The 26,579-nt window shown below is 53.3% G+C and overlaps 2 protein-coding genes across 2 annotated transcripts; one reads left to right on the forward strand and one right to left on the reverse strand.

Moving 5' to 3' along the window:
* Positions 1-1,082: 1,082 nt before the first annotated feature.
* ANKRD52 (ankyrin repeat domain 52) lies at positions 1,083-19,617 on the forward strand. The gene is made up of 28 exons (XM_036250929.1): positions 1,083-1,217; positions 1,532-1,615; positions 2,075-2,153; positions 2,355-2,425; positions 4,040-4,240; positions 4,930-5,017; positions 5,145-5,287; positions 5,560-5,772; positions 6,041-6,119; positions 6,427-6,541; positions 6,733-6,815; positions 6,922-7,039; positions 7,250-7,318; positions 7,713-7,853; positions 7,934-8,014; positions 9,204-9,315; positions 9,506-9,577; positions 9,848-10,049; positions 10,269-10,356; positions 10,434-10,551; positions 11,766-11,985; positions 12,172-12,259; positions 12,366-12,449; positions 12,547-12,692; positions 12,913-12,995; positions 13,209-13,291; positions 13,477-13,568; positions 13,998-19,617. The coding sequence occupies exons 1-28, from the start codon at positions 1,191-1,193 to the stop codon at positions 14,246-14,248; spliced, it is 3,231 nt and encodes a 1,076-aa protein (XP_036106822.1). The 5' UTR covers positions 1,083-1,190; the 3' UTR covers positions 14,249-19,617.
* Positions 19,578-26,039, reverse strand: SLC39A5 (solute carrier family 39 member 5). The gene is made up of 11 exons (XM_036250930.1): positions 25,885-26,039; positions 25,210-25,567; positions 24,534-24,717; positions 22,028-22,190; positions 21,693-21,862; positions 21,341-21,481; positions 20,883-20,979; positions 20,632-20,802; positions 20,379-20,459; positions 20,079-20,269; positions 19,578-19,838 (listed from the first exon to the last, which is right to left on the reverse strand). Exons 2-11 carry the CDS (start codon positions 25,491-25,493, stop codon positions 19,695-19,697), a joined length of 1,626 nt encoding a protein of 541 aa, XP_036106823.1. The 5' UTR covers positions 25,494-25,567; positions 25,885-26,039; the 3' UTR covers positions 19,578-19,694.
* Positions 26,040-26,579: the final 540 nt, after the last annotated feature.

A 26,579-nucleotide genomic window follows, 5' to 3' on the forward strand; every position in this document is an offset into this window, starting at 1 on the left:
AGGGAGAGAGAGAGAAAAAACAAACATCAATGTGAGAGAGACACACAGGTTGCCTCCTGAACGACTTGGACCAGGGCCAGGATGAACCGCAACCTAGGTACAGGCCCTTGACCAGAATCAAATCTGCAACTCTGGTCTGCGGCCACGCTCCAGCCGCTGGATCAAACCGGCTAGGGCTACATTTTCTTTTTCTTTAAAAAAAATTTTCCCCTTATTGATTTGAGAGAGAGAGGAAGGGAGAGAGAGGGAGAGATAGAAACATGGGTGAGAGAGAACATCCATCATCCATCAGCCGCCTCCTGCATGTACCCCACTGGGGATCGGGCCCACAACCTGGGCATGTGTCCTGCCCAGGAATAGAACAAGAGACTTCTTGGCATGGGTCCACGCTCAACCTTTGAGGCACACGGTCTGGGCCCTTTGAGCCTTTTAAAGTGTAGCAAACACTCTACTACCTTAACTTGATAATGTAGTAATTAGGGAGTCTAAAAGTGCCCCTTCTGTTGGCTCTGGAGGGCTTCAGCGGCCAGTTGTCCTGGCCTCTTTGTGGGGGTTTTTTGCTGCAGGAGAGTCCTTGGGATTTCTCTCCGAAGTTTGAGCACTTTTGCTCTTTCCTTTTTATACAACTCATGTCTCCGCTGATGGATTTACGCGCCTTCTCTTCCTTTGAAGCTATTGACATAGATAACTCCCAGACATTCACGCCCTTGCTTCCCCAAGTCTGGAGGGGATTTTGGGGTGTGTAATCGCAGACGGGAGGAGCTGGCTCCCAAAGAGGCATTGAGGCATTGTGGGCTGGGTCCTCGGGTTGGTAGGCACCGCAGGGCAAAGGTCCGAGTTGCCTCGGAGTCTTGTGGGCAGACCCCGGGGGCGCCAGACTGGAGCGGAGAGCACTGCGCGGAGGGCCTGGGGAGCCGAGGAACCAGGGCGCGAGGATGGGGAGTCTGGGGAGCTGCCAGGGCAGGGCGGAGGGCGCCGCAGCCCCGGGCAGCGCTGCAAGAGTCCTGAGGCGGGGCCACGGACGGCCGCCAGGGAGCGCTGCGGGCTCCCGCTCGCCCGCCCCCCCGGTAGGCGGGGCCGCGCTCTCCCCGCAGCCGCCGCCGCAGCCGCCGCTGGGCCGACCCGTGTCCCCGGTGGATCCTCCGCCGCCGCCGCCGGGAGCTCGATGCGGACGGAGCCCGGGCCGGGCCATGGGGATCCTCAGCATCACGGATCAGGTCAGCTCTTCTGCCTTTTCCCGCTTCTTCCCTCCAGGGCCCGGCGCCGCCGCCACGCGAGCCCGGGGATGTGCGGCCTAGGCAGGGCCCGAGCCCGGAGCTCCCGCGGCTCCCGCCCCGCCCCACGCCACGCTCACCTCAACCGGGCCGGTGTCCTTGGGGGCCTGGCGACCGGCGGAGACGCCGCGAGAGTACCCTGCAGCCAGGACCCCAGAGTGGAGCCCCTTCAGCGACGCCCCCCTCAGACCTGGAGTCCCCCGCCCCCCGCCCCGGTTCGCTCCGGCCCGCTCCCTGAACGCTGGTTCTCCCTGCAGCCGCCCCTGGTCCAGGCCATCTTTAGCCGAGATGTGGAGGAAGTGCGTTCCCTCCTCTCGCAGAAGGAGAACATCAATGTGCTGGTGAGTTGAGATCAGGAGGATGGCGAGCCGGTAATCTGGGGCCTGGTGTTCTGGACTCCTCCCACCAGTGGGGCGGCTCCGAGTCTCCTCGGTTCGGATGAGGCCGCAGCTCTTTCCACCCCGGGGTGGGCGCCTGCTCTACCTTTGGGGGAGAGAGGTCAGGCTCGGAGCACAGACCAGTGGCTGAGGATGCCCAGAAACGGTGTTCTCTTCTGAAGCATCAGTGTCTGCACCGCCCCTTCCTCTCTTGGAAGGAGGAGATTGCTTCCTGGGCCCCTTGGCCCTGACCCCCTACTCCACCCTACCTAGATGCTTGCTTTGACCCGGGATTGGGATTTAGGAATCTGCAGAACCTATGGGAAGAGGTTGTGGGGAAGGGCCTGGGGCTCTAAGACGGGCTGGGGTCCTCCATAGTTAACCTCCCCCCCCCGCAGCTGCTCCTCTTTTCTGCCTTCCCAGGACCAAGAGAGGCGAACCCCACTGCATGCTGCTGCCTATGTAGGCGATGTCCCCATCCTCCAGTTGCTACTGATGTCAGGTGAAAGTGGGGAGCTGGAAGGTGTGTCCCCTAGGGAGGGACCTGAAGGGAGGAGCCTTTTTTTTTCATATCCAAGGATTGTTCTCTGGTGGTTGGTCCCCCGGAGGCTACGGCTCCATCCAGATTCCCTGGCCTGATTACTGGCTTCCTTTCCTACCTTTTCTCTACCTCCTCTCAAAAGAGGAAATTATATCCCCACAGGTGCTAATGTCAACGCTAAGGACACACTGTGGCTGACCCCTCTTCATCGTGCTGCTGCCTCCCGAAATGAGGTATAGGCCTTCCACCTCTCACCTTTCCAAAGAATATGAGTTGGTTAAGGGTTGGAGAGCCTCAGTCTTCTGCCCTACAAACTGCCTGTCCCAGGATAGGGAGAAAACCAGACCTTGGCCCCTCCTTCCTACCCCTCATACTGGCTGGTAAGGTGGGGCTGAGTATTGCCAGCTGATGTGACCTAAGGGGAGAGCTTAACACTGGGCTGGCAGGCTGCAGGGGGCCCTGCTGCCAGGCCTGAGTGACTCACCCCTCCCTGGGGGGCCACCTTGGACGCTGATTCCCCTCTGGGCACTGAGATTTTTTCTTGTGATAGGGGTACAGGGGTAGTGACCTGTTGCATCCCTGTTCCTCAAGCAGTATGGAAGTTGACAGCATAGGGGTCAAACATGCCTCATCAGTTGGGTCCATCAAACCTGAAGAGTGTAAAAGGAGACCTCCTTGTTTTATTTTTTATTTATTTATTTTTTTTATGTGCACACATTCATAATTTATTTTATTTTATTTTTTTATCCTCACCCGAGGACACTTTTTGATATTTTGTTCAGATAGAGTGGGAGGGAGAAAGAGAGAGAGAAACATCGATGTGAAAGGGACACATCGAGTGGCTGCCACCCGCACGACCCAACCAGGGCCGGGGACAAATTGCAACTGGGGTGCGTGCCCTTAGCAGGAACCGAACCTGGGTCTCTCTGGACCGCCGGCCAACGCTCTAACCGCTGAGCAAAACCGGCCAGGGCTTATTTTTTATTTTTTTGTTAATCCTCATCCAAGGATATTTTTTCTTTGATTTTTAGAAGGGGGGGGGGGAAGGGAGGGAGGGAGAGAGAGAGAGAGAGAGAAACAGAAAGAAACATCAGTGTGTCTTTGGTTGCCTCCTGTACAACCCCCACCAGGGCCAGGGATCAAACCTGCAACCCAGGTATGTGCCCTTGACCAGGAATCGAACCTGGGACCTTTTGGTCCAAGGGCCGATGCTCTAACTGCTGAGCCAAACCAGCCAGGGCCACCTCCTTGTTTTGACAATCACTTTCCTGGCACCAGGGAAGTAATGGGACTGAGGCCAATGAGAATGGGGTAGGTGGTGATTAGGAGGGCCCTTTTAGCCTGGGTTTTGGAGAGGAACCAAAGCTGGCCTGGGGAACCAGGGAACCAATGCAGGAGGTGGGTTTGTTTATCTAGGTAATGAAAATGACTTTGGTGCCTGTGGTAGGGCCAAAGGAGGGTATTTGGGCATTAATGTCACAGGGGCATTTATCTTTCCTAAAAGTAGGTGGGGATTGGGATCCTCTACATGTGAGGATTTGCTTGGTTGTGGCTGTATGTGTGGATGAAGATTTTCAGGGTCTGGGTTAGAGAGTGATACTGGTGGCTCGAGAAGGAGGAAGGGATCTATGTTTTCCTCAGCAAGGGAAGATTTTAAGCTCTAAGATCCAAAAGATGGGAAGTAGGTATTGAGAGGCTAGATAAGCTGATCAAATGAGAAGAGACTGTGCTGGGGGGTGGGGGGCAATGGGGCCACATGTGTCATGCTGACCTATTCTTTTCTCCATTTCCTATTGTTTTACTTCCTATTCCCCCTGTGTCATCTCTCTTACCCCTCCCCTGAACAGAAGGTGCTGGGGCTGCTGCTGGCACATTCAGCAGATGTGAATGCCCGGGACAAGCTGTGGCAGACACCATTACATGTGGCTGCTGCCAACCGGGCCACCAAGTGTGCTGAGGCTCTGGCACCCCTGTTGAGCAGCCTCAACGTGGCTGACAGGAGCGGGCGCAGTGCCCTGCACCATGCAGTGCATAGTGGGCATCTAGAGGTGAGGACCACTTCCATTCCACGCCTAGCCTAATCCTTTCCTTCCTATTCATCTTCCTTGGCTTCTGGGACATCAGGTCTGGGGAGGAGAAGCGCCGATGATTATGTGAGCAGTTGGGCTCAAGCACTGAATGAAATTCTTGACTTGGACTTCAAGAGGGTGATAAACTCTCTGGAGTTGCATGGAAAATGTTTGTTTATATGCCTTTTTCTGAAGTGAGAGTTCATGTCCTTCAGTATATTTTCAAAGACTTTTCAAGAGTTTAAGAATCACCAGATCACGGAGATGTAAAGTATAGCATAGGGAATATAGTCAATAATATTGTAATAATTGTACGGTGCCAGGTGGGTACTGGAAATATCAGGGGAACACTTTGTAAAGTACATGATTGTCTAACCACTATATTGAACACCTGAAGCTAATACAAAATAGTTGGATGTAAACTGTAATTGAAAAATAAAGTTAAAAAAAAAAGAACCACCAGATCGCGATTCCCTCAAACTTCCAAATCTGTGTGGGATCTCCTTCATAGTGGCTGCTTCCTCTGTTCCCTCCAGTTCTCTAGATTGTTCTGCTCAGGAACAAAGACCATTAGGCTGCCTCAGCCTTTTCAGGAGCTGAGGCTTCTGTTCTTAGTTAGGTGAGGGCATGAGCTTGGCACTGAACATGTGTTTCATATCCTGATACAGATGGTGAACTTGCTTCTTAATAAGGGAGCCAGCCTGAATGTCTGTGACAAAAAAGAGCGGCAGCCTCTGCACTGGGCAGCTTTTCTAGGTGAGAAAGTATTCATGGGAAGAGCGGGAATTTGATATTTAAGATACTAGGGCAGGGAGAGGGGGTTGCTTCCCTCAGAGAGAGGCATTCCACAAACCATCCTTGAGAACATTCTCTCCCTTCCCAGGCCATTTGGAGGTCCTGAAACTGCTGGTGGCACGTGGAGCAGACCTTGGCTGCAAGGACCGCAAGGGCTATGGGCTGCTCCATACAGCTGCTGCCAGTGGCCAGATTGAAGTGGTGAAGTACCTGCTCCGGATGGGGGCTGAGGTGAGGGTACTGAGCATGGAGTTGGGGACTAAGGACAGGGAGTTGGAGGTCAGAGTCTGTTATGGAGATACGAAGGTGTGGTTTCAGGAGGTATGGAGGATATGGTGAGAGGGTCTGAATAATGCTTAAGTAATAATGCCCTCAGTCTTTTGGGTCAGGAACCTGATGGGTTTGAGGCAGTCATTGGATTTCTGGGATTCTCTAGGCTGTCCATGCCAGCTTCTACTTTGTTTAAACTGATACCTCACTTACCCCCACCCTTGGAAATCCAGATCGATGAGCCTAACGCTTTTGGAAACACAGCTTTGCACATCGCCTGCTACCTGGGCCAGGATGCTGTGGCTATTGAGCTGGTGAATGCAGGAGCCAATGTCAACCAGCCGAATGACAAGGGCTTCACGCCACTACATGTGGCTGCAGTCTCCACCAATGGCGCTCTCTGCTTGGAGCTGCTGGTCAATAACGGGGCTGATGTCAACTACCAGGTACCTGAAGGGATGAGGCTGAGACCAGTGGGGAGAGGAACCTGGTTCTGGGGGTCCTGACCATATCCTCCCTGTGCCTAACTTTCTGGGAAATTGTCCACTTAACTTCCTGGGTTGATCAGACCTTGCCAGGGACCTGGGAGAATGGGCTGAGAAAATGTTCATATGACTATACCATTCTCAGAGCTGTGTCCTTTGGAAGGGGGAACAGGACATTCTTTGTGCTTTGCACTGAAAACAACAACAACAAAACACCATGTTTCCACAGAGCAAAGAAGGGAAAAGTCCTCTGCACATGGCTGCCATCCATGGCCGTTTCACCCGCTCCCAGATCCTCATCCAGAATGGTATGGATTCGGGATACTTTGTGCTCCCTTTCTCCTCCTCCCACAGAGAACTAATTTCTAGAACACCCTTTCCTTCCTTATTCTGCCTCTCACCCAGTCTTCTACTCGGGATGAGCACCTGGAGCTGTGAGCTAGGCATCACTGGAAATGCTTGCCCCTTCCCCTAAGGCTCACAAACAAGTAGAATGCTTGTAGAATGCTTAGCCTGGCACCTGGCACATACTAAGCACTCAAATGGGAGCTAACTAGTGTAAGTGGTCTGAAGCTTAAGGTCTGCCTGAGTTCATCTGTATGCATCCCCTCTCAGGCAGCGAGATTGATTGTGCTGACAAATTTGGGAACACGCCACTGCATGTGGCCGCTCGCTACGGACACGAGCTGCTCATCAGCACCCTCATGACCAATGGCGCGGATACCGCCCGGTGAGTCAGGGCTCCTGGCCCCACTTCTAGGCTGCCTCAGATCTGTACAGACAGCTTGCATCAAACATGGAGGCATAAAGGAGCTTGCCCTAAAGAAGCTCACAGTCTCCTAGGCTGGTGGTGGGTCACAGAAAAAAGGTCTATAAATGGTTCCTCCTTGACCCAAGGAATGAGTCCCAACTTCTCCCTAGGCGCGGCATCCACGACATGTTCCCCCTGCACTTAGCTGTTCTTTTTGGATTCTCTGACTGTTGCCGTAAGCTTCTTTCCTCAGGTATGTGCTGACCGGTTGGGAGTTGGGCAGGTGTGTAGGGAAGCAGAGGCCTGTCCCCTCTGCTCAGTGCCCTCACATGAGATCTGTGGCTGTTCTGGCGCTGCAGGTCAGCTGTATAGCATTGTATCTTCACTCAGCAATGAGCACGTGCTTTCAGCTGGGTTTGACATCAATACGCCTGACAACCTTGGCCGCACTTGTCTTCATGCTGCTGCTTCTGGAGGGTGAGTTCTTTTCCCTCTCTCCCAAGCCTTGAGAAGAATGCTGGACAAGGGTCAGCCTTTTTTTCCTGCCCAGATCTCTTCCCCTCTCACAATAAGAGCAGTCATAGCGGAAAGGGCTGTCTAGTTCCATCCTTCCTTAGTCATTCCCTGTACCTGTGGCTTCTCCTTCAGGCTCTCACTCTCTTAACTCTCATCCTTCTTCCTTTTTAGGAATGTTGAATGTCTTAATTTACTGTTGAGCAGTGGAGCTGACTTGAGGAGAAGAGACAAATTTGGAAGGTATGTTGATGTGCACAGGTATACCTAGTGATTGTCTGATGAGAGAGACAAATGATAGAGGGAGGGGTGGGGAGTTGGAGACTAAGTGAGGAGAATATTACAAAGCAGCTTTGGCCCAGCCGGTGTGGCTCAGTGAATTGAGCGTCGTTCCATGGACTGAGAGGTCTCTATTCAATTCCCAGTTAAGACACATGCCCGGGTCATGGGCTCAATCCCCCCTTAAAGGCATGCAGAAGGCAGCTGATCGATGTTTCTCTCTCTCTCCCTTCTTCTCTCTCTCTCAAAAATCAATAATACCATGTTTTAAAAAACAAACAGCAGATTTGGCCGCACATCTGAGTGCATTTGGATCTGTCCCTGATTCTTCTACCTACCCTCTTCCACTTCTCTCCAGGACTCCACTGCACTATGCAGCCGCCAACGGCAGTTACCAGTGTGCTGTCACACTGGTGACTGCTGGGGCAGGTGTCAATGAGGCCGACTGTAAAGGCTGCTCCCCGCTCCACTACGCTGCTGCCTCTGACACCTACAGGAGGTGAGACTCCCGCTTTGGCCCTCTCAACCCTACTCACGTCCCTGAACCTCCTCCTGACTTCTTCACTTTCCCTCCCACAGAGCAGAACCCCACTCATCTTCCAGCCACGATGCTGAAGAGGACGAGCCACTGAAGGAGTCCCGCAGGAAGGAGGCCTTCTTGTGAGTAGCTGAAGAGACCGCTGGGTGGTGCTTTCCCAGGGCCAACTCTGGTTCTCTTCTTCTCCCCCCCACTGCTGCAAATCCCACCACCACACTTCTGCTGCTGTGCTGTCAGTCAGCCAAAAGTGGAGCACTCTGAGTTTAGTCCTGGACTAAGCATTGCTGGTAAAGACAAAAGAATGAGGCATAGTTTCTTCTCTCAAGGAACAGATGGTTTTCTTGAGAGGATCAGGAAAACCAAACACATGAAATTATTTGTTTATTCCACAAGCATTAACTGAGTAATTACTTATTAGCTACCAAGTACTGTGCTATGCACCAAGGATAAAGGCTAAATTACCCCAAGTTTCTGCCTTCTAAAAGCTAATAATCTGTTGGGAAAGACAAATGAAAGGGCAGTTATACATTCTAATGTAAGATGTTAATAATAGGGGAAACTGGGAACTCGACTGTCTTCACGGTTTTTCTGTAAATCTAAAACTGTTCTAAAATAAAAGGTTTATTTTTTTTAAAAGGATACTTACAATTTCAAGAGGCTCAGCTTTGTGACCTTTGGCAAGTAACTTAACCTTTCTGTGCCTTAATTTCCTCAACCATAGTAAGGATAAGACTAGTATCTATCTTATAGGATCATTATGAAGATTAAACTAATGCACAGGAAGTGCTTAGAACAATGCTTGACACACAGTACGTGCTAAGTATCACATTATCACTATTAGCACAGCTTCTTACTCGGCAATTTGAAGGGTGCCAAGGGAGTACAGAGGAGGAAGCACCTAACTGGGAAGGTTGGGGAAGGCATCACAGAAGAGAGATTGCTAGGACCGAGTTTGAGATAAGTAAACTTGTTTGGGCTGGGAGGAGAAGGCATTTAAGGTAAGGAATCAGCATGCCTGGAGGTGAGGGGAGAGTGTTGATCAGCAGAACATTGATAACTGGTACTTATGCTCCTAGGTTTTCTAGGAGAGCATTCAAAGGATAAATAAGGGCGTCGAAGCCAGTGTGGTTCAGGGCAGACCTGGAGGAGGGGTGGGTCTGGAGCTGGAGTTGAATGGGCAGGAGTTAATCTACCTGGGTGTTGGCCAGCTAAGCTTGGAGGGGCTCCCTTGCCCCTCTCCTCTGCCTCTCCCAGAACTGTGCCCTCCTGGACTAGGCCTGACCCCACCTCACAGTCTACTCCTGTCCCCAGCTGTCTGGAGTTTTTACTGGATAATGGTGCAGACCCCTCCCTGCGGGACAGGCAGGGCTACACAGCTGTGCACTATGCAGCCGCCTATGGCAACAGACAGAACCTCGAATTGGTACGTATGGAATCTGGCCCTGGATAAGGGAGGCAGGGTCAGGGCAACTTTGTGTTTGTGGATTCTGAAACCAAGGGGTGACTGACTGAATCAAATGTGGTCTCTGGATCCAGGGGCTCAGGATTATTGTTGGTGGGAGACAGGGCTAATATCTTGGGAACCTTAGCACCTGCTGTCCTATTCATTGCAGCTCTTAGAAATGTCCTTTAACTGCCTGGAGGATGTGGAGAGCACCATTCCAGTCAGCCCTTTGCACTTAGCTGTGAGTCTCAGCCTTTCCTTCTTGCCCTCCTTGTCCTTACCTGCCCCCCACACACGTGCATGCACTTGTGAATCTGTCCTTCTGCCTTCTTGTGGGGATGTGGCAAGCAGGCAGTTGTCTGGAGAGGGCATGGGCATAGTGCAGGTTAAGAGCCTGAGGGGTGCAAGGAGCTTGTGGGGAAGACTGCTGCTTGGAGTTTCCCCATGGGCCCCAAGAGCAGAATGAGGCAGTGTCCTGAGTTGTATCCATTGGTTGCCTGCCCCCCTCCAGGCCTACAATGGTCACTGTGAAGCCCTGAAGACACTGGCCGAGACGCTAGTGAATCTGGATGTAAGGGACCACAAGGGCCGGACCGCGCTCTTCCTGGCCACTGAGCGAGGCTCTACTGAGTGTGTGGAGGTGCTTACGGCCCACGGCGCCTCTGCCCTCATCAAGGAGCGCAAGCGCAAGTGGACACCCCTGCATGCTGCTGGTTCGTATGCCCTTTAGGTTGTTCCCTCCCCTTGCCACACCAGGCCTTGGAGACTGGTCTGCCATCCCTCCTGAATGGGATTGGGTTGGGAGTGGAGTGGGGTAAGAAGAATGGAAACTTCAAATATTGATTCATAGCTTCCTGTCCCCCTACCCCTGTAGCCTTGACCTGGCCTCCTTCCCCTGACCATGCCCTGACATAGGCCCCTTTTCCTCCTAGCTGCCTCTGGTCACACTGATTCCCTGCACTTGCTGATTGACAGTGGGGAACGAGCTGACATCACAGATGTCATGGATGCCTACGGACAGTGAGTGTGGGCCAGGGGTGGTGTGCAGATTTTCCCATCCCTCCTGGTCCCTCACCCTTTCTCCTGCCCATCTGTAGAACCCCACTGATGCTGGCCATCATGAATGGCCACGTGGACTGTGTACATCTGCTGCTAGAGAAAGGATCCACAGCTGATGCTGCTGATCTCCGGGGCCGCACCGCCCTCCACCGTGGGGTAAGTGAGCTTCTGGGTGGCATTGCTCATAGATGGGCCTAGACCTAGGAGCATAGGACCCACCAGCAGTAGGACACCAGATTGTCTAGCAGATGGGCCAGGATTTTGTGCCCTGTCTTATCCCAAACACAGTCTTCACTGTGTTTGCTTCAGGATGGGTACTTGACATCCGCAGCTGATCTCCCTGCTTACCTTGCTTTGTAATCACATACAACCATCTGCTCACCACCCAGAGTCTGCCCCAGGATACCCTGCTGGTCCTGTCCCATTGTGGATAATGATACCATTACCCGGTCCTTCTCCACCATCACTTGTCCTAAATCTGCCTCCTTATTCCACAGAATTCTCTGATTCCCTTAGTCTCCTTCTTACCCTGCATTCTGTCTCCCACTCCAGAGTGCCAGAATTTACTCTTGCCATATTTTTTTTTTTTTTTTTTTTTTTTTTTAATCCTCACCCGAGGACATTTTTCCATTTTTTGCTCAGGTAGAGTGGGAGGGAGAGAGAGGAACAGAGAGAGAGAGAGAAACATTGATGTGAAAGGGACACATCGAGTGGCTGCCACCCGCACAACCAACCAGGGCTGGGGACAAACTGCAACCGAGGTACGCGCCCTTAGCGGGAACCGAACCCGGGTCTCTCAGGACCGCAGGCCGATGCTCTAACCGCTGAGCCAAACCGGCCAGGGCTGCCATCTTGATTGTACATTGCATAGTGAGTGAAGGAAGGAGATGCTGATCGCTAACACTTGGAGTCATTGTATAGACTAGAATTGGATGGGGTGGTAAACACAATACAATATACAGATGATGTACTTGTAGAATTGTATACCTGAAATCTGTATGATTTTATTAACCAGTGTCACCCCAATAAATTAAAAAAAAAAAAAAGCCCTGCCGGTGTGATTCAGTGGTTGAGCATCGACCCATGCACCAAGAGGTCGCTGGTTTGATTCCCGGGCAGGGCACATGCCCAGGTTGTGGGCCCAATTCCCAGTGCAGGGCATGCAGGAGACAGCCAATCGATGTTCTCTTTCATCGATGTTTCTATCTCTCTCTCCTTCTGCCTTTCTCTCTCTCTAAAATCAATAAAAACAAACAAAACTAAGATTGGAGCCCTGGATATGGTTCTTACTCCTTGGCCAGCTCCAGTGACTGGTCATTGGAAAGGGAGTGGCTCCTCACTCCCACTCCCTACCCCCATGTCACCCACAGGCAGTGACTGGCTGTGAGGACTGCCTGGCTGCCCTGCTGGACCACGATGCATTTGTGCTGTGCCGAGATTTCAAGGGCCGCACCCCTATTCACCTGGCCTCTGCCTGTGGCCACACTTCAGTCCTGCGGACCCTGCTGCAGGCTGCCCTTTCCACAGACCCCCTGGATGCTGGAGTGGATTATAGTGGATACTCGCCCATGCACTGGGCCTCCTACACTGGTATGGGTCGGGGGTCTTTGCAGGCACAGGAGTGTGTACACAGACTAAAGACAAGTGGATTGAGGAAGGGCCCTGGGTTGATTTGGTTCTGGGAGTAGAATGGAGTGTTAGGAGGTAGGACAGGACAGATGCAGCGAACCTTGTTGTCATTTCTGTCTATCACTACTCTTCCTTCCTCATACCCAGGACATGAAGATTGTCTGGAGTTGTTACTTGAACACAGCCCATTTTCATACCTGGAAGGAAACCCCTTCACTCCTTTGCACTGTGCGGTGTAAGTCCCTTCCTATGCCTCAGCCCTTCTCAAGGGTCTGTGACCTGGGCTTAGGACAGGAGTGCACTTCCCTTGCCTGTCCTGCTGAGCCTTCCTTTCTCCCCAGAATTAATAACCAGGACAGCACCACAGAGATGCTGCTGGGAGCTCTGGGTGCCAAGATTGTGAATAGCCGAGATGCCAAAGGACGGTGAGTGAGTGGTGAAAGGTGTGGGGAGAAGCCTGAATTGCCTCTCTGGCCTCTTTCTGCTCAGGTGGAAGAGCCTTTCCTATCTCATTGCCCACAGGACCCCTCTTCACGCCGCTGCCTTCGCGGACAATGTCTCTGGGCTCCGGATGCTGCTGCAGCATCAGGCCGAGGTGAACGCCACTGACCACACTGGCCGCACTGCGCTCATGACGGCGGCTGAGAACGGGCAGACTGCTGCTATGGGTGTGTAGGAGCCATTTCTGGAAGAAAGGAGCTCCCCTTGGGTTTTTGCAAGATGGGTCAGCCCTGCCTTTGGGGTTCAGGAAGCAGGAGACATGTCTTTGGGTGTTTCACCCTCTGCAGATGGGATGTAAAGTGTTTGCAGATAGGAGGCTGGAGAGCCAGGATGGCTGCTGCTCTGAGTGGGAGGCATCAGTCCCTCTCTGTCCCCTTTCTCTTGTAGAATTTCTGTTGTATCGAGGGAAGGCAGACCTTACTGTGCTGGATGAAAACAAGAACACTGCCCTCCATTTGGCTTGTAGCAAGGTACTGCCTGGAGTGGTGGTGGCTGCATAGGGTAGGGCTTGATGAAGGGGGCTGGGCTGGCTTGATGGGATAGAGGCCTGGAGTGGAAGTTAGGGTCAGCTTTCCAGTCTGGTGGTGGGTTAGCTCTGTGTCCCACTGTCACACTCCCCAACTCCTCTGTGGCCTGTCCTACTTCCACTTCACAAATCTCCACTTTCTGTTCCTCTCCCTCAGGGCCATGAGAAATGTGCCCTCATGATCCTGGCAGAAACCCAAGACCTTGGCCTTATCAATGCTACCAACAGTGCGCTGCAGATGTGAGTGTCCAGGGAAGGGGTCTCCTGGCTGGGGGAGGCAGGTGGGTGAAGAAAGAGCTGCCTGCATTCCAGGGGCTCTCTTGAGCTCACAGTGTTTGTTCAGCACCCTGCTACTCTGGCTGGGGGTGGAAGAACAGCTTGGCATCCCACTGACTTCATGCTCCTTCTTTTTCCTTTCTTCCAAGGCCACTCCACATTGCTGCCCGGAATGGTCTAGCTTCTGTGGTGCAGGCCCTGCTGAGTCGTGGGGCCACAGTGCTGGCTGTGGATGAAGAAGGTGAGTGGGGTCTGGAGCCCCCACCTCTCCGGGGTTTGGGGTCAGGGACATTTTTCAGGAGAGGACTTCTTAAACTTGCTATAAATTGGATTTTCTTCCCAAGGGAACTCTTCAGAGCAGGGAATCAACACCACTATGCTAGAGTCTCTGAGGGAAGTCTGCCGGAACTAGGTAGAGCCAGCAGGGTCTTCAGGGAGACCCCACACACACCATTCAGCATCCTGTCCCCCATGCTCCTCCTTTAGCTCCACACTTCCACAGTCTGCCTGTCAGCCTCCTTGGGCCCTTGTGACCCTTGACTGCTGGCCATACTGGGTGCTTGCCTGCCTTGGCTCTCTCCACAGATAATAGAGCTCAGGGTCTCAGGGAGGGTGAGTGGGGGGCCAGGGATACAGGACCCTGTGCCTTAGTTCTCACCCTTGCCTGCAGGTCACACCCCAGCACTGGCCTGTGCTCCCAACAAAGATGTGGCAGACTGCCTGGCCTTGATCCTTTCCACCATGAAGCCTTTCCCGCCCAAGGACGCCGTCAGTCCTTTCAGCTTCGGCCTGCTCAAGAACTGTGGCATTGCGGCAGCCAAGACGGTGGGTGGCTGCGGGGCGCTGCCCCATGGGGCCTCCTGCCCCTACAACCAGGAGCGGCATGGCGCCATTGGGTTAGATGGCTGCTACTCTGAGTAGCCCCTTTTCCAGTGTCCCTCTCCCTGCCGGTGGCTTGATATCTTATTCTATTTATTTAGAAAAAGTCTATACATTTAGGGCACTTTAAAGGAGAACACGACTGGGTTGGGGGACAGTGGAGGGGAAAAAAGCACTGGGGAGCAGCTGCTCACCCCTTTGCCATACCATCTTGGCCTGGCAGGGGTCTGGGACTGACAGGGAGCACCCCAGGCCCTTGGTACCCCCAGGGCAGCCCCTTCTGCCAAGTGCCCCAAAATGATTGCTAAATGCCTGGCTCCCCCTCTCTTTTACCCCATCTCTCAGTTCCCCCTTTCTGCTGCCAGCTCCCCCAGCTCTTCCCTTTGACCCTTCTCTCTGTGTCCCCCTGCCCCCTGCCCCTACTGCCAGGCAGATCCCCTCCTCCTCTTCCATACCCATCACTGCCTCCCTGCTCGGCCGGCTCCTCCATCCCCGCAGCAGTGAGAAGCCTTAATTTCTGGTACTGTGTGAGCACTCTGGGGGCGTCCCCCTCCCCCTTCAGGGGCAGCTAGTGGACGAGGGGGGAGGGTATTTAGCACTGGGGCCTGGAGCTTTTCCCCCATTTCTGTACCCCATCACCCCTAAAGTTCAAATGCAAAACACTTGAAGCAGCAACTACTGTACCTGGGCCCCAATCCTGCACTCTCCCCTGGCTCCTCATATGCAAATCAAGGGCTGGTTCTGCCCCCACAGCCTACCCCTTCCTGCTTCCCTTTCCCTCCTTTCCCTCTGGACCTGACCCCCTAACCACGCACTTTAACCTTGCTTCTTTCTTTTAACTTCTTTTGGGAGGGCAGAGCCTCTGGCCATTCCCTCTCTGGCTCTCCTCTCCCTTAACTTTGAGGCTTGTCATGAATTTTTAAGTAAGCATTTTATCCTTTAGGGGAAGAAACTAATTTCCTGCCCATTTCAAACCCACAGCCCTAGTATGTCCTTTGTGTTTCAGGCATGTGTTTGCATGTGTATGGAGGGAGGGACTGTGTTCTTCCTCCTATGCACCCTATAGTTCCTCTGCTCCCTGTCTGCTACCATTATGTCCAGGAGCACCCACCGCCCCCCAGTCACTCCTGATCTGAAGCCAAAGATGGTGGGAGGGGCGGTGCAGACTAGGGACTGTGGCTACTCTGGGACCCAGGCTTCCCCTCTGGTGTGAGGATGAAGCTCTGATCTACAGAGCAACCAACAGATAGTGAGGCTAGGTCCTTGCCTTCCCAGCAGCAGACAGAGATGGGTTTGAGCTAGGGGGCTGCACTGAGAAGATTCCTCAAAGTCTCACCCCAAAAGCCAAACTGGGCCGGAGTGAGGAGGGGGCAGTTTTTTCTCTAAATGTAGCATTGAATTTGGCCCTGGTCCCTTCAAAAGCCCTGTCCATCCATCTCCTAGCTAAGCCTCCTGGACAGTTGCACCCGTCCCCACAGCCCAGTGTTCCCTTCCTCACACTCAATACCTCAGCCAGGGGCCAAGACACAGAACTTGAATAGAGGTCATGCCCCCTCCGCCCCCACAGTGCATCCTTGCCCAGTTTGGCTGCCATCAGTATTGTCCCCTGAGAACTGGATGGGCTTCGTTTACACAGTAGAGGGTCTCCCCCTGCCAGGGGATCCCTCATTCTCCTGCCCCCTCTCATGCTTGCTTTATTCACCATCTTGCCCAATTTTCAGTTGTGGCCCCTGCAAGTCTTGCCACCCTTGCCAAGGGTGGGCTGAGGGGAGAGGGGACATCCCAGGGCCCCTCCCTCCCTAACAGATACCCTTAACCATACCTCATGCTGGTTCCCTGATGTCTGGGGTGTTTGTCCAACTCCTCATTCTTTTTGTCTTTGTCCCTTTTTATTCTTTCTCTCTCTCTCTCTGTTTGTGTGTCTTGCTTCCCCTACCCCTCAGTTCCTAAACCATTTCAAAGCTTCCAAATGACCATTATTGGTGAGAAGGATTGTGCAGCTTTTAGTTTTTATTTTTGTTTTCAAAGCCAAAGGGCCTTGCAACGCCCCTCTTGCCCACTTCCTTTCATACCCTGTCCTCCCCTATACGACAATCAATGTGACCTCTCTTAAGGGCTGCAGCCCCCCCCCCCTTGCTGGTTCTGCAGAGCTTGTCCCCTAACTTTAATTCTCCTGAAATGTTCCCATTCCACCCCCTTCCTTTCATTTTGGTGCTGGGAATTAGGTGTTGGGGGGCAGGGGAGAAGGGAGCTGAGTCCTCTAGAGAAGAAGACTCTTTGGGGTATCAGTCGTGTTCTCCTTTATCAATGTTCGGCGATGACAGGAAGAATCGGAGTATTTGTCAGGAGCCCCATTGTGTTGCTAGATGAGATTTCTGGTGGCTGCCTGCCTGCTCCCTGCTGCCCCTTCAGCACACCGTCAGCAGTGCTGGGCATGTAGTGGGGCATCCTCTGTCCCTCCTCATGTGGCTGTGAGGAGGCCTAGAGGACAAGCAGCCTCCTCTCCTATGCCAAAGGAAATCCCACACCCCATCCCAGGTTCTCCAGCCCCTAGTGTTTTTTGAAGCATTTTGACCATTCTCATGGCCACTGCATATTTATTTTAATGTTAAGATTTTTTTAAACCTCTTTGACTTAAACGGGTGTGGAGAAGTAAAACAGGCAGAATGCCCCCCCAATATTCAGGGGTTAGGGTGGGGAAGAGACCTCTCCTTCCCTTCACCTGCCCTCTTCCCCTCCCCCTCTCCCCATCGCAGCTCTAAAGCACTTGCTTCAAGTAATAAGCACTTTTGAGAAAAGGCCTATTTTAAGTGAGGACCCTGGGAGCAGCCCCAGGTCCCAGCAAAGGAGACAGAGCGAGGGCTACATAGGAGACAGGGAAACAGACGTGTAAATCAGAGGGTGAGATGAAAAGAGCCAGTTTTTAGTTTCTGATTTTGGGGGGATATGTTTCTGATTGGGCGGTGGCTTTGGTAGGGTTGTGTACTATCCTTCAGAAAAACAAATGGCACAAACTGTGGGTCCCAGGATGGACCGACAGACCCAGGTCACTGCCACTGTCTAGCTGAGACTGATGGGCCACCTCCCCCGCCCCCCCCTGAGCCATAGGACTGCTGAAAACCACTGAATGTACAGCCCAGGTCGGGGTGGGGAGCAGCCCCTGGGGGAGGGGCTTCTCCTTTTGTTTGGTGCTGTGGGGGGTGGGAGAGATGAGACTGAGGGACTGCCACCCCACTTAGACATGTGTTCCTTGGGGTGGAGGGGCTGAGGAGGGCCTACCTCCCTCTCCAGCCCCAGCCATGGCCCCTCTTCCTTCCTCATCCCTATCCGTTTTGACTGTAAGTCCAGCTCACCTTTGCCTTCAATATGTAACCAAAGGAAAACTCAATACTGTTTCCACCGCTGTCTGCCCACCTGAGCACCTTCTTCCTCCCTGGACCTAGAAGGGGAGAAGAGGCTAGGGGCACGGGGGTGTGGGGCCAGAGTGAACGGTTCTACAGCTGTACCCCCAAAACCTTGTCTGGGGTCTTAGAAGGGGCCCTGAGAGGTGGGGTGGGCCAGGTTGGAGGGGCTGGGAGCAGGCACACTGTGGATCTTGTGCACATGCATGTTTTTTTGTTTGAATGACTCCAGTGACTGTGCTCCAGCAGGGAGGCCCCTTCCTCCTTCCCTCTCCACCATTCCTTACCCTCTCCCCCCACCCAGTGTTCATCCCCTGCCTCCCCTTCCCACCGCAAAGGAAAATAGCCTTACAGACCCTAGCCCAGAAACCCTCCTCCTGGGGAAAACCATTGTGGGGCCCCATCCTGCCTAGTTTGAACCCTACCTTGTAAGAAGGAGGGAGAAGGAGCAAAGCAGCCCCTTCCCCCTGATCATGGTGGCTCCAGCCCTCCACAGCCTTGACCCATGTTGGGCAAGGGCAGAGGTGAGGAGTCTTTGAGGACCAAGCCCAGTGGTCTGGGAAGAGGGAGGTAGAGAAGGAAGGGTCTGACTTGAGGACTCCCTCCTCCCAACCCAACCCCTAGAGAAGCGACCAAATCCCAGAGATGGGAGGAAGCTGGGGTGGGGAGGGTCTGCTCTATGAATTACTTGAAGGTACTGACTCTGAGGCTGCTGTTGCCCACTTAGGTGTGAGGGGGACACTGTCACTGAATCCGGGAGGGCAGAGGGTGGCGGGTGATGAGAGAGGATCCATCCTTGGCCCCGTGCTCACTCCTGCTAGGCCCCTTCCCTGGGGAGCCTGGCTTTGCCCCCAGGGAAGTTGGGGAGAGCCTTCCCCTCCCATGTTCATCCCTCACTGTGGGCACCCTCTCCAATTGCACTAAAGTAGCTGTTGTGCCAGTCATACCCCACACCAGGTGGGGTCTCTGCTTCCAGTCCTTTCTCTCCCACTGCCTCCGCTCCTGTCCCGGACAATCTCCTTGTTCCTTGTATTCCTGGATAGCTCAGCTTTGTATGTGTGCGTTTGGGGGTGGGGGTGGGTTCCGGCTGGAGTGGGATTGGTAGGGGTTTGGGAAGGGCTAGGGGAAAGATGGAGGATGAAGTCTCCTATCCCCTTCCTCAACTCCAAGCCACAGAAGCCTGGGAGGGAGGGTGCCTACTCTCGCTGCTGTGTGTCTTGCAGATGTGCCAAAATGGGGTTGGGTGGGAGGGAAGGGTGCCTGGCAGAGTGGCCCCCAGGGTGGCTCTCTCAAAGCAATACAGTTCCTCCTGCCTGGGGGACAGCAAGACAGGGGAGAGGGTTGGGTTGGGGACCTGGGGGTTCCCTGTGTACAGCTGTGTATATTCAGGGGTGTTCTCTGTCTGGTACCCGCTGTGGGCGTCTATGTGTGTGTGATCCTCCCCTTCCCCATGCCCTGCATGACCTGTGATGCTGCAGACACCACCATCCTGTGTGCAGAGGTGTGTTGGGAGCACTGAGGGGCATGTTCCATGTCCTGTTGCACCCTCCACCCTGTGACCCATGTACTCGGTTGTAGGAAGTAAAGAGAACTGAGCACAATTCACTGGATTCTAGTTGAATCTTTTTCTAAGCAATTTTCCCCTTCCTGCCCTGGATCCACCTGTGGTGCTAGCGTTGGGGTCAGGGGTGTTTAATGCTGGTGGTCAGCAATAAAGGGCAGATCTGCTCAGATGCCTGCATTCCCCAGGGTGCTGAGGGCAGCAGGAAAAAGTGGGGACCTCAGTGCATTGCCCCATCCCTTCTCCTCCTCCCTGGGCTAAAAGCACAATGCTTTCCCCGCAGACTGATGCACCCTGCATCCTCCGGGCCCCCACTCATGTCCTCTCCCAACCTGCTTTGAGCCCCCCTCCCACCACATCCTGGTTTTCTATGCTGTTTTGGTGCAAGTACAACTGTCATAGTCATGGCTTTGGGATGGGTTCTGTTTATTAAAATCCTATTGCTCCTACTGGCCCTGTGTCCCGCCTCCATTCCTGTGGTTGGGGGGAAGGAAGGGCAAGCTGGATGCCTTTCCACTGGCTCCCATCAGCCATCAGAGACCAGGGGCTGTAGCTGCTCCTCCAGCAGGGCTATGGTGAGCATGAGGCTGCCCCCCAGCAGCAACCCCAGCCCCTGCAGTAGCACCTCAAGTGTAGAGAGGGACTCAGGAGGACGCAACAGGGCTGGTAGCTGAAAGAAAAGAAAAGCATCAGGATCCTGGCCTTATCTCTGTCCCTGAAACATGAGAGGAAGGTATCAGGAAGTATCAGTGGCCCCTGCCCCAACTGTACCAGGCCCTTGTCTCAGACTCTGCAGGCCTGCGGTCCAGCACCATTACAGGTGGTCCGTGGTAGAGGTGGAGGGACTGATACTTCCCTCTCCTCCACACCCCGCCCTTCCCTCAGTGTCTCTGCACTCCCCACACCTCACCATGTCCACAAGGGCCACGTGGAGGAAGACCCCAGCAGTGACCCCAAACACCCAGGGAGTGAGGGGGACAGGGCCCAAGCTGAGCCCCACCCCCAGGGCTGCACCCCCCAGTCCCAGAGCTCCAGACACCAGGCTCAGCAGTAGCAACCGCCGAAAGGGCAGCCCTGCCCGGAGCAGCATTGCAAAGTCACCTGTTGGGAAGAGGGGACAAGGTAGGAGGGAATAAGCCAGGGCTTCCCCTCACCCTTGTCACCCACCAGCCTCCAGTTTCCACCCCAACCCCACTTCTGCCATTCTTACCCAGTTCGTGGGGCAACTCATGGCAGAACACTGCTAGGGTGGTGCTGAGGCCACTGGAGAAGCCATCAGAGAAGGCAGCACCTGGGGTTGGCAGAACTGGAGGTGGGCAGTCTGGAAGAAAGCTCTCCCCAGGGTCAGGAGCCTGCGTTCCCTCTGTGGTCCTCTCATCTCCCTCTTCCTGGTAGCCCTCTCCTTGCCCCAGCCAATAACTAGGAGCCTCTGACCTGCCTCCCTCAATCCCCTCCGCTCACACCTATGGCCAGCCCATCGGTGAGGTTGTGCAGACCATCTCCCAGGAGGACCATCCATGTTATACTGGTGTCACTGCCACTCTGGTGCCCATGACTGTGGCCTTGGTGCCTGGGAGGGGCTGGGGCTGGTGGGGGCTGGCTGTCCTGCTCCCTGCAGCCCTGAGTCCCTGGCTCTGCAGGAAGAAGAACAAGGACAGTGTTGGTGGCTGCAAGTGAGACTGGGAGCCTAGTCTTCATTTTCTCCTCTAGTCACCTGGAGCTGCTGGTAGGGGCTGAAGTGCCATCCCACTGCCGTCCTCTGGGTCCAGGTTTGGTGTTCTGAGATCCTTTCTTTTTCGCCTGCAGCATCTCTAAAATAGGAGGGTATCCCTGCTGGTGGAGGACGCAGTAGCTCTGGGGGCTAAGGAGAAGCCAGGCTACAAGCTGGGAAAATGAACACCTGCTTCTGTTTCTGGGGATGTTTTTTGGCCTCTACTTTCTTCCCAGGTTGGCACCTCCCTGAAGCCTTGAACTCAGGAGAGGAAGCTATTGGGCCAGAGTCCTGAGTCTGTGCTGAGGGAGCCCTACCATTTCACTCCCTTAGCAGTCAGGGCCTGCAGTCAGGCAAACGGCAGAGCCAGCACACTCAGCCCCTCACCTCCTGGTTCATGTGGCCAGTTCTTAGTTAGGACTCTGGTCTTGGCAGAAGGAAGAAAAAAGGTTATCACTCACTGGCCTGAGCTCTCGGTGCCGCAAAATCCCTAGCATATTCTCCAGCAAGAAGAGCAGGAAGAGACCGCCAAGCACCGACAGCCCTGGACCCAGGTCTTCCTCTGGTCGCCCGCTAGGTCCAGAATGATGCCCTCCTTGTGCCTGACAGAGAGGAGGTCAGGGCAGACCCCAGAAACCCCTACACCCAACACCACCCCCTTCCTGGATGTGAGGTGACAAGCCTTCGCTTATAGATTCTACTAGAAGGCAGCTGTGGGCTGACAGGATGGGATGTCCTATGACTGGGAACACCTTGGACATGAGGGACTGTCTACCAATGGAGGCAGGGCAGTAAGGAAGGGGATCCACGTACATGGGGCAGCAGATGTAGCAGCGCATCCCCACACAGGGTGCCCACGGCCAGGGCCCCCAGGAAGCCCAGCAGGGGCTGCAATAGACGAGATCCCAGGAGCCGAAGCAGCAGCAGGGAGAGGGGAGCAGGGAGGCTGAGCAGCAGGACTGCCAGGGCACTATGAACCAGGGCTGGGGAGAATCAGGGGCTGAAGTTAGGCTAGGGCTGAAGGGAGGGGCTCAGAGGCAAGGATACATGGCAAGGGGAGGCAGGACCCCAATGAACCCCCTTCCCTGACTTGGACCCCACACCATACCAGGACTCAAGAGTGCCCCACCACCCACTCACCCACTGACCAGATAGTAGATCCCCTGGAGGGGTTGGAACTGGGGCCCGGATGCAGACACGGCTGTCGATCTGATAAAGCAGGGCCGGGCACAGCAGAGCAAATTGATGAGGGGTCAGAGGAGCAGCGGGGCTCAGCCCAAAATTGACCAGCAGCTGGGAGCCATTCAGACACTAGGGGAGTTGAGTTGGGAGTTATATATTTGAACTGTGACTCAGATCTGCCCTTCCATCACACAGATTCCTGGGTCTCTCCCAGGGCCTCCAGTGCATAGGGACTGGGGACAGGAATGCGTAATCAGTATGTGTTAATTATTAGTGAATATTCAAGCCAATGCAAATACTCAATTCAATGTAGATTGGGTGATTGTGAACATTGCCACCATCTCCCTCTTTTCCAAGCACTTGATGAGTTCAATGATTTGGTCATAGAGCCGGCTGGACAACTAGAGCTCTCCAGTCCAGATTCTTTGAAGGAAAAAGAACTTGAAATGCCATTAAACCTTCCTCTTGCCCTGGCCAGTTTGGCTCAGCGGTTGAGCGTTGGCCTGCGGACCAGAGAATACCAGGTTCCGTTCCTGCTAGGGGCACGTACCACAAAAAAAAAAAAACTTCCTCTCAACAACCCTGTCACATGTTTATCCAGCCTTGGCTTGAATGTTTCCTGGTATGGGGCACTCCTCTCGCCAGGCCTGCTTCAGGGTTAGCTTTGGCTGCCCTCTGGTGTATATGGAACAAGTTCACTGTGTTTTCTGGATGAAGACAGTTGTCGGCTCCTGACCAGCTCCACAGCCTACCTTGGGTGGCTTCTCTGGTTTCTCTGCTTTGTCAAGTGTGACACCTAAGCTGGGTCTTGGAGTTCTGTGTGTGGTTTATCTGTTCTGAACCCAGAGGGAACATAGTTCATATTGGAATAACATACCCTAAGACCACATCTGGATTTCTAAAAAAGTAACTGGATTAAATTACTGGTTCTTTAGCCCTGGCCAGGTACCTTAGTTGGTTAGAGTGTTGTCCTGATACTCCAAGGTTGCAAGTCTGATCCCCAGTCAGGGCACATACAAGAATCAACCAATGAATGCATAAATAAGTGGAATAAGGTGGGGGTGGAGGTAGAAGAGGGCCTAGAGGGGGTTAATGGTGATGGAAAAAATAAGTGAAATGAATAGATGTTTCTCCCTCTCTCTAAAAATCAATACATTTTTAAATTTTTATTTAATTTATTTTTCTTTATTGATTTTGGAGAGAGAGGAAGGGAAAAGGAGAGAGAGAGAGCGAGAGCGAGTGAGAGAGAGAGAGATAGAGAGAGAGAGAAACAGTGATGAGAGAGAACATCGATTGGCTGCCTCCTGCATGCCCCCCACTGGGGATTTGGCCCATGACATGGGCCTGTGCCCTGACCGGGAATCGAACCAACAACCTCTTGGTGCATGGGTCTGCTCAACCACTGAGGCACACCAGCCAGGCTATTGTGTTTACTTTTTTGTTAATCCTCACCCAAGAATATTTTTCCATTTATTTTTAGATAGAGTAGAAGGAAGGAAGAGGGAGAGAGAGAGAAACATTGATGTGAGAGAGATACATGGATTGTTTGCCTCCCACACAATGCTAGGATCAAACCTGCAACCCAGTCACGTGCCATTGGCTGGGACTCAAACCCAAGACCTTTCGGTCCTCAGGCTGACGACACTCTAACTGCTGAGCCAAACTGGCCAGAGCAATAAAAAATGTTTAGCCCAGCTAGTGTGGCTCAATGGATTGAGCATTGTCCCATGGACTGAGAGGTCCAAGTTTGATTCTCAGTTGGGGCTGGCTCATGCCCACGTTTTGGGCTCAATCTCCAGTCAGGGGCGTGCAGGAAACAGCCAATCGATGTATCTCTCTTACATCAATGTTTCTATCTCTCCCTTCCTCTCTCTCTAAAAAAATCAATAAAAACAAAACAAAAAAAAACTTTACAGAAAAATTTTTTTTAGCCCTGGCCGGTTTGGCTCAGCGGTTAGAGCATCAGCCTGAGGTCCAGAGAAACCGGGTTTGGTTCCCACTAAGGGCACGTACCTCGGTTGCAGTTTGTCCCCAGCCCTGGTTGGGTCATGCAGGTGGCAACCACTCGATGTGTCCCTTTCACGTGGATATTTCTCTCTCTCTCTTCCTCCCACTGTATCTGAACAAAAAACGAAAAAATGGGGATAAAAAAATTTTTTTTTTTTAAATTACTGACTCTTTGTTCGGCCTTTGTGGCTCAGTGGTTGATCGTCGACCCATGCACCAAGAGGTAGCCAGTTTGATTCCTGGTCAGGACACATGCCCAGGTTGTGGGCCCAGTCCCCAGTGTGGGGCATGCAGTAGGCGGCCAATCAGTAAATGTTCTCTCTCATCAATGTTTCTATCTCTCTCTCCTTCTCACTTCCTCTCTCTCTAAAATCAATAAAGAAAAAAAAAATTACTGACTCTAAACATTTCATGCCATCTAAATCCCATGGCTCCTTCCCCCACTCCAGAGATCATCAGACTCACATCCTCATTCCGATGGTCAGCCAGTGAATGGTCCAGCAGCAGAAGCCTATGAAAGAGGTCCAGGCTCGAGGGGGCTGGCCCATGGGGTGGTGGTGGGGCCTTTGGCTCCTCAAGGTCACCCCACCCCGAGGGACCCAGAGGCAGCTCTGCCCAGACATCCACATTCAGTTCAGGGACCTGTAACCTGAAACAGATGGATGGGATAGAAAGTCAGACTTGCAGGTGTTCACTGAGAACTCCCACTTGAGAGGCTACCAGAGAGCTTAGGGGAAAAGGGAAGACCAGCCACTGGCTGGAGTTCCTGGGACCCAGAAACCATGGAATGTCAGTCCTGGGAGCATCTGAGAATGGTCAATTTATAGAAATAGGAAGCATGGGAGAGAGAGCAAATAGGAGTCAGGGAACATTAAAAAATACTACTAATTGGGAGCCAAATCAGCCTGGAGACAATGAGCATTGGGACTAAAAGCAAGGAACTGAAGGGCACGAGTTTGGAAGAGGAGAGAATTAGAAGGCAACAGAGGTCTTTTGAAGGGGATACAAGGAATCAGGTTCTGAAAAATGTGTAATCCCAAGAATCTGACTTCAGGAATCAGAAAATTTAGACCACGAGACTGATCTAAGCACTAAAAAGAGCCAGAATGTGGGATTTGGGGCTGGGTGAAGGGGTTAGTACCTGTGTGTGGAGTTGTCTCCAGCTGGGGGTGCAGCCGGACCAGCAGGAGGCCCTTGGTGTCCCAGGCGCAGCCCCTGAACTCGACCTAGCCCCAGGCTGTGGAGAAGCCTTGCCAGACCCCCTGCAGTCAGCGTGCCATTCTCCCCGTACAGGCCGAACAGCTGGGCCAGGTAATGGTTCTGCTCCAGCTCAGCAGGGCCCAGGTTGGGGGCTGAACCCCCTCCCCAGCTCAAGGCCACACACACACAAAGGCCAGCCAGCAGATGACTCATTGGGAGCCCCATAATTGGGGCGGGGGGCTGGTGAGAGGCTCTGGCTCTAGCTTCTATTCCCCTTGGAACATGCTGAAGACTGTGCCCTGGTAAAACAAGGAAGGGTCAGTGCTGCTGCTCTGCTGCTCACTCGGGGCCAGAGGGGATCCCTCACTCCTCATACAGCCCCCCACATGAAATTCAGCAGCAACCCCCACTTTAGCCTCCTTCCTCCCACCTCATTGCCTCCTGTGGAAGCAGCCTCTCCTCTCATTTGCCAGTTCCTAGGACACCTTTGACTCAGAGTGCTGCCCTCACCTGATCCAGTGTCCCCTAAACCCCAACCCTCAACCTTGCCCTACCTCTCTATCTTTCCTTATTCCCCAGGACCTCACTCCCACTGGTAGCATAAGAAAACCGTCACCTTAGGTCCTGACAGGTCTTGCTGTGGACACTAAGAGGTTCCTGACTCAGGGAGGGGAGCCAGCTGGGCTCAGCTTCCAGGCTCCCAGGTGGAATGGAGGCCACGTCAGATGGAAGGCTGGGATGGACAAGCCCCCCCCTTAGCCCACCTGCCTTGGGGCGGGGTCAGGGGTGGGGCAAGTGTGGGAAGGCTCACATGGTAGAGGAGTTAATAGTTCACTGGTCTCTTGGGTGGGGGTCAAAGGTCAGTCTTTGCTGGGGCCCCCAGTAGGGAGGGGCCACCCTCTGCCCTGGAAAAGCCACATGGCTAAGGAGAATTTAGGCCTGGTCTTTTCTTCTAAATAATCCAATCCCTAACCCAGTTGGTACTATTTTAGCCTTTATAGTCTCTCATCCCACCTACCTGGCACTGGGCTTTTTTTACCTCTACCCCATCCCCACATTCCCTGAGAAAGTTGGACCCAGGTATTCCTAAACTGGAGAGGAGGGTGAAGGGGCAGATTAAGGACAACCCCACATGCATGGGAAAGAAATTGTTTTTAGCAATTCCTCACCCCAGAGAAAAGGGCCAGAGCTCTGGGAATCAATGACCAAGGAAAGGGAAGCTCTCTTGGGAAGAGGGAAGAAGTATCTAGGCTCCCCTCTGATGTCTGACCTGGCTTAAAATCAGGGAAGCTGTCTGATTAGGGTGATTGG

This window comes from Molossus molossus, unplaced genomic scaffold, assembly GCF_014108415.1.
Source record: "Molossus molossus isolate mMolMol1 unplaced genomic scaffold, mMolMol1.p scaffold_m16_p_10, whole genome shotgun sequence".
In the NCBI taxonomy this organism is placed as follows: domain Eukaryota; kingdom Metazoa; phylum Chordata; class Mammalia; order Chiroptera; family Molossidae; genus Molossus; species Molossus molossus.

Coding starts and splice junctions, on each gene's coding strand:
- ANKRD52 (XM_036250929.1), top strand. CDS start 1,191: ATGGGGATCCTCAGCATCACGGATCAG. Junction 5,018..5,144: donor GCACTGGGCAGCTTTTCTAG/GTGAGAAAGTAT, acceptor CTCCCTTCCCAG/GCCATTTGGAGGTCCTGAAA. Junction 12,996..13,208: donor TCCATTTGGCTTGTAGCAAG/GTACTGCCTGGA, acceptor CCTCTCCCTCAG/GGCCATGAGAAATGTGCCCT.
- SLC39A5 (XM_036250930.1), bottom strand. CDS start 25,493: ATGGGGCTCCCAATGAGTCATCTGCTGGCTGGCCTTTGTGTGTGTGTG. Junction 20,980..21,340: donor GGCACCGAGAGCTCAGGCCA/GTGAGTGATAAC, acceptor CTCCTATTTTAG/AGATGCTGCAGGCGAAAAAG. Junction 20,460..20,631: donor CACCGATGGGCTGGCCATAG/GTGTGAGCGGAG, acceptor TGCCAACCCCAG/GTGCTGCCTTCTCTGATGGC.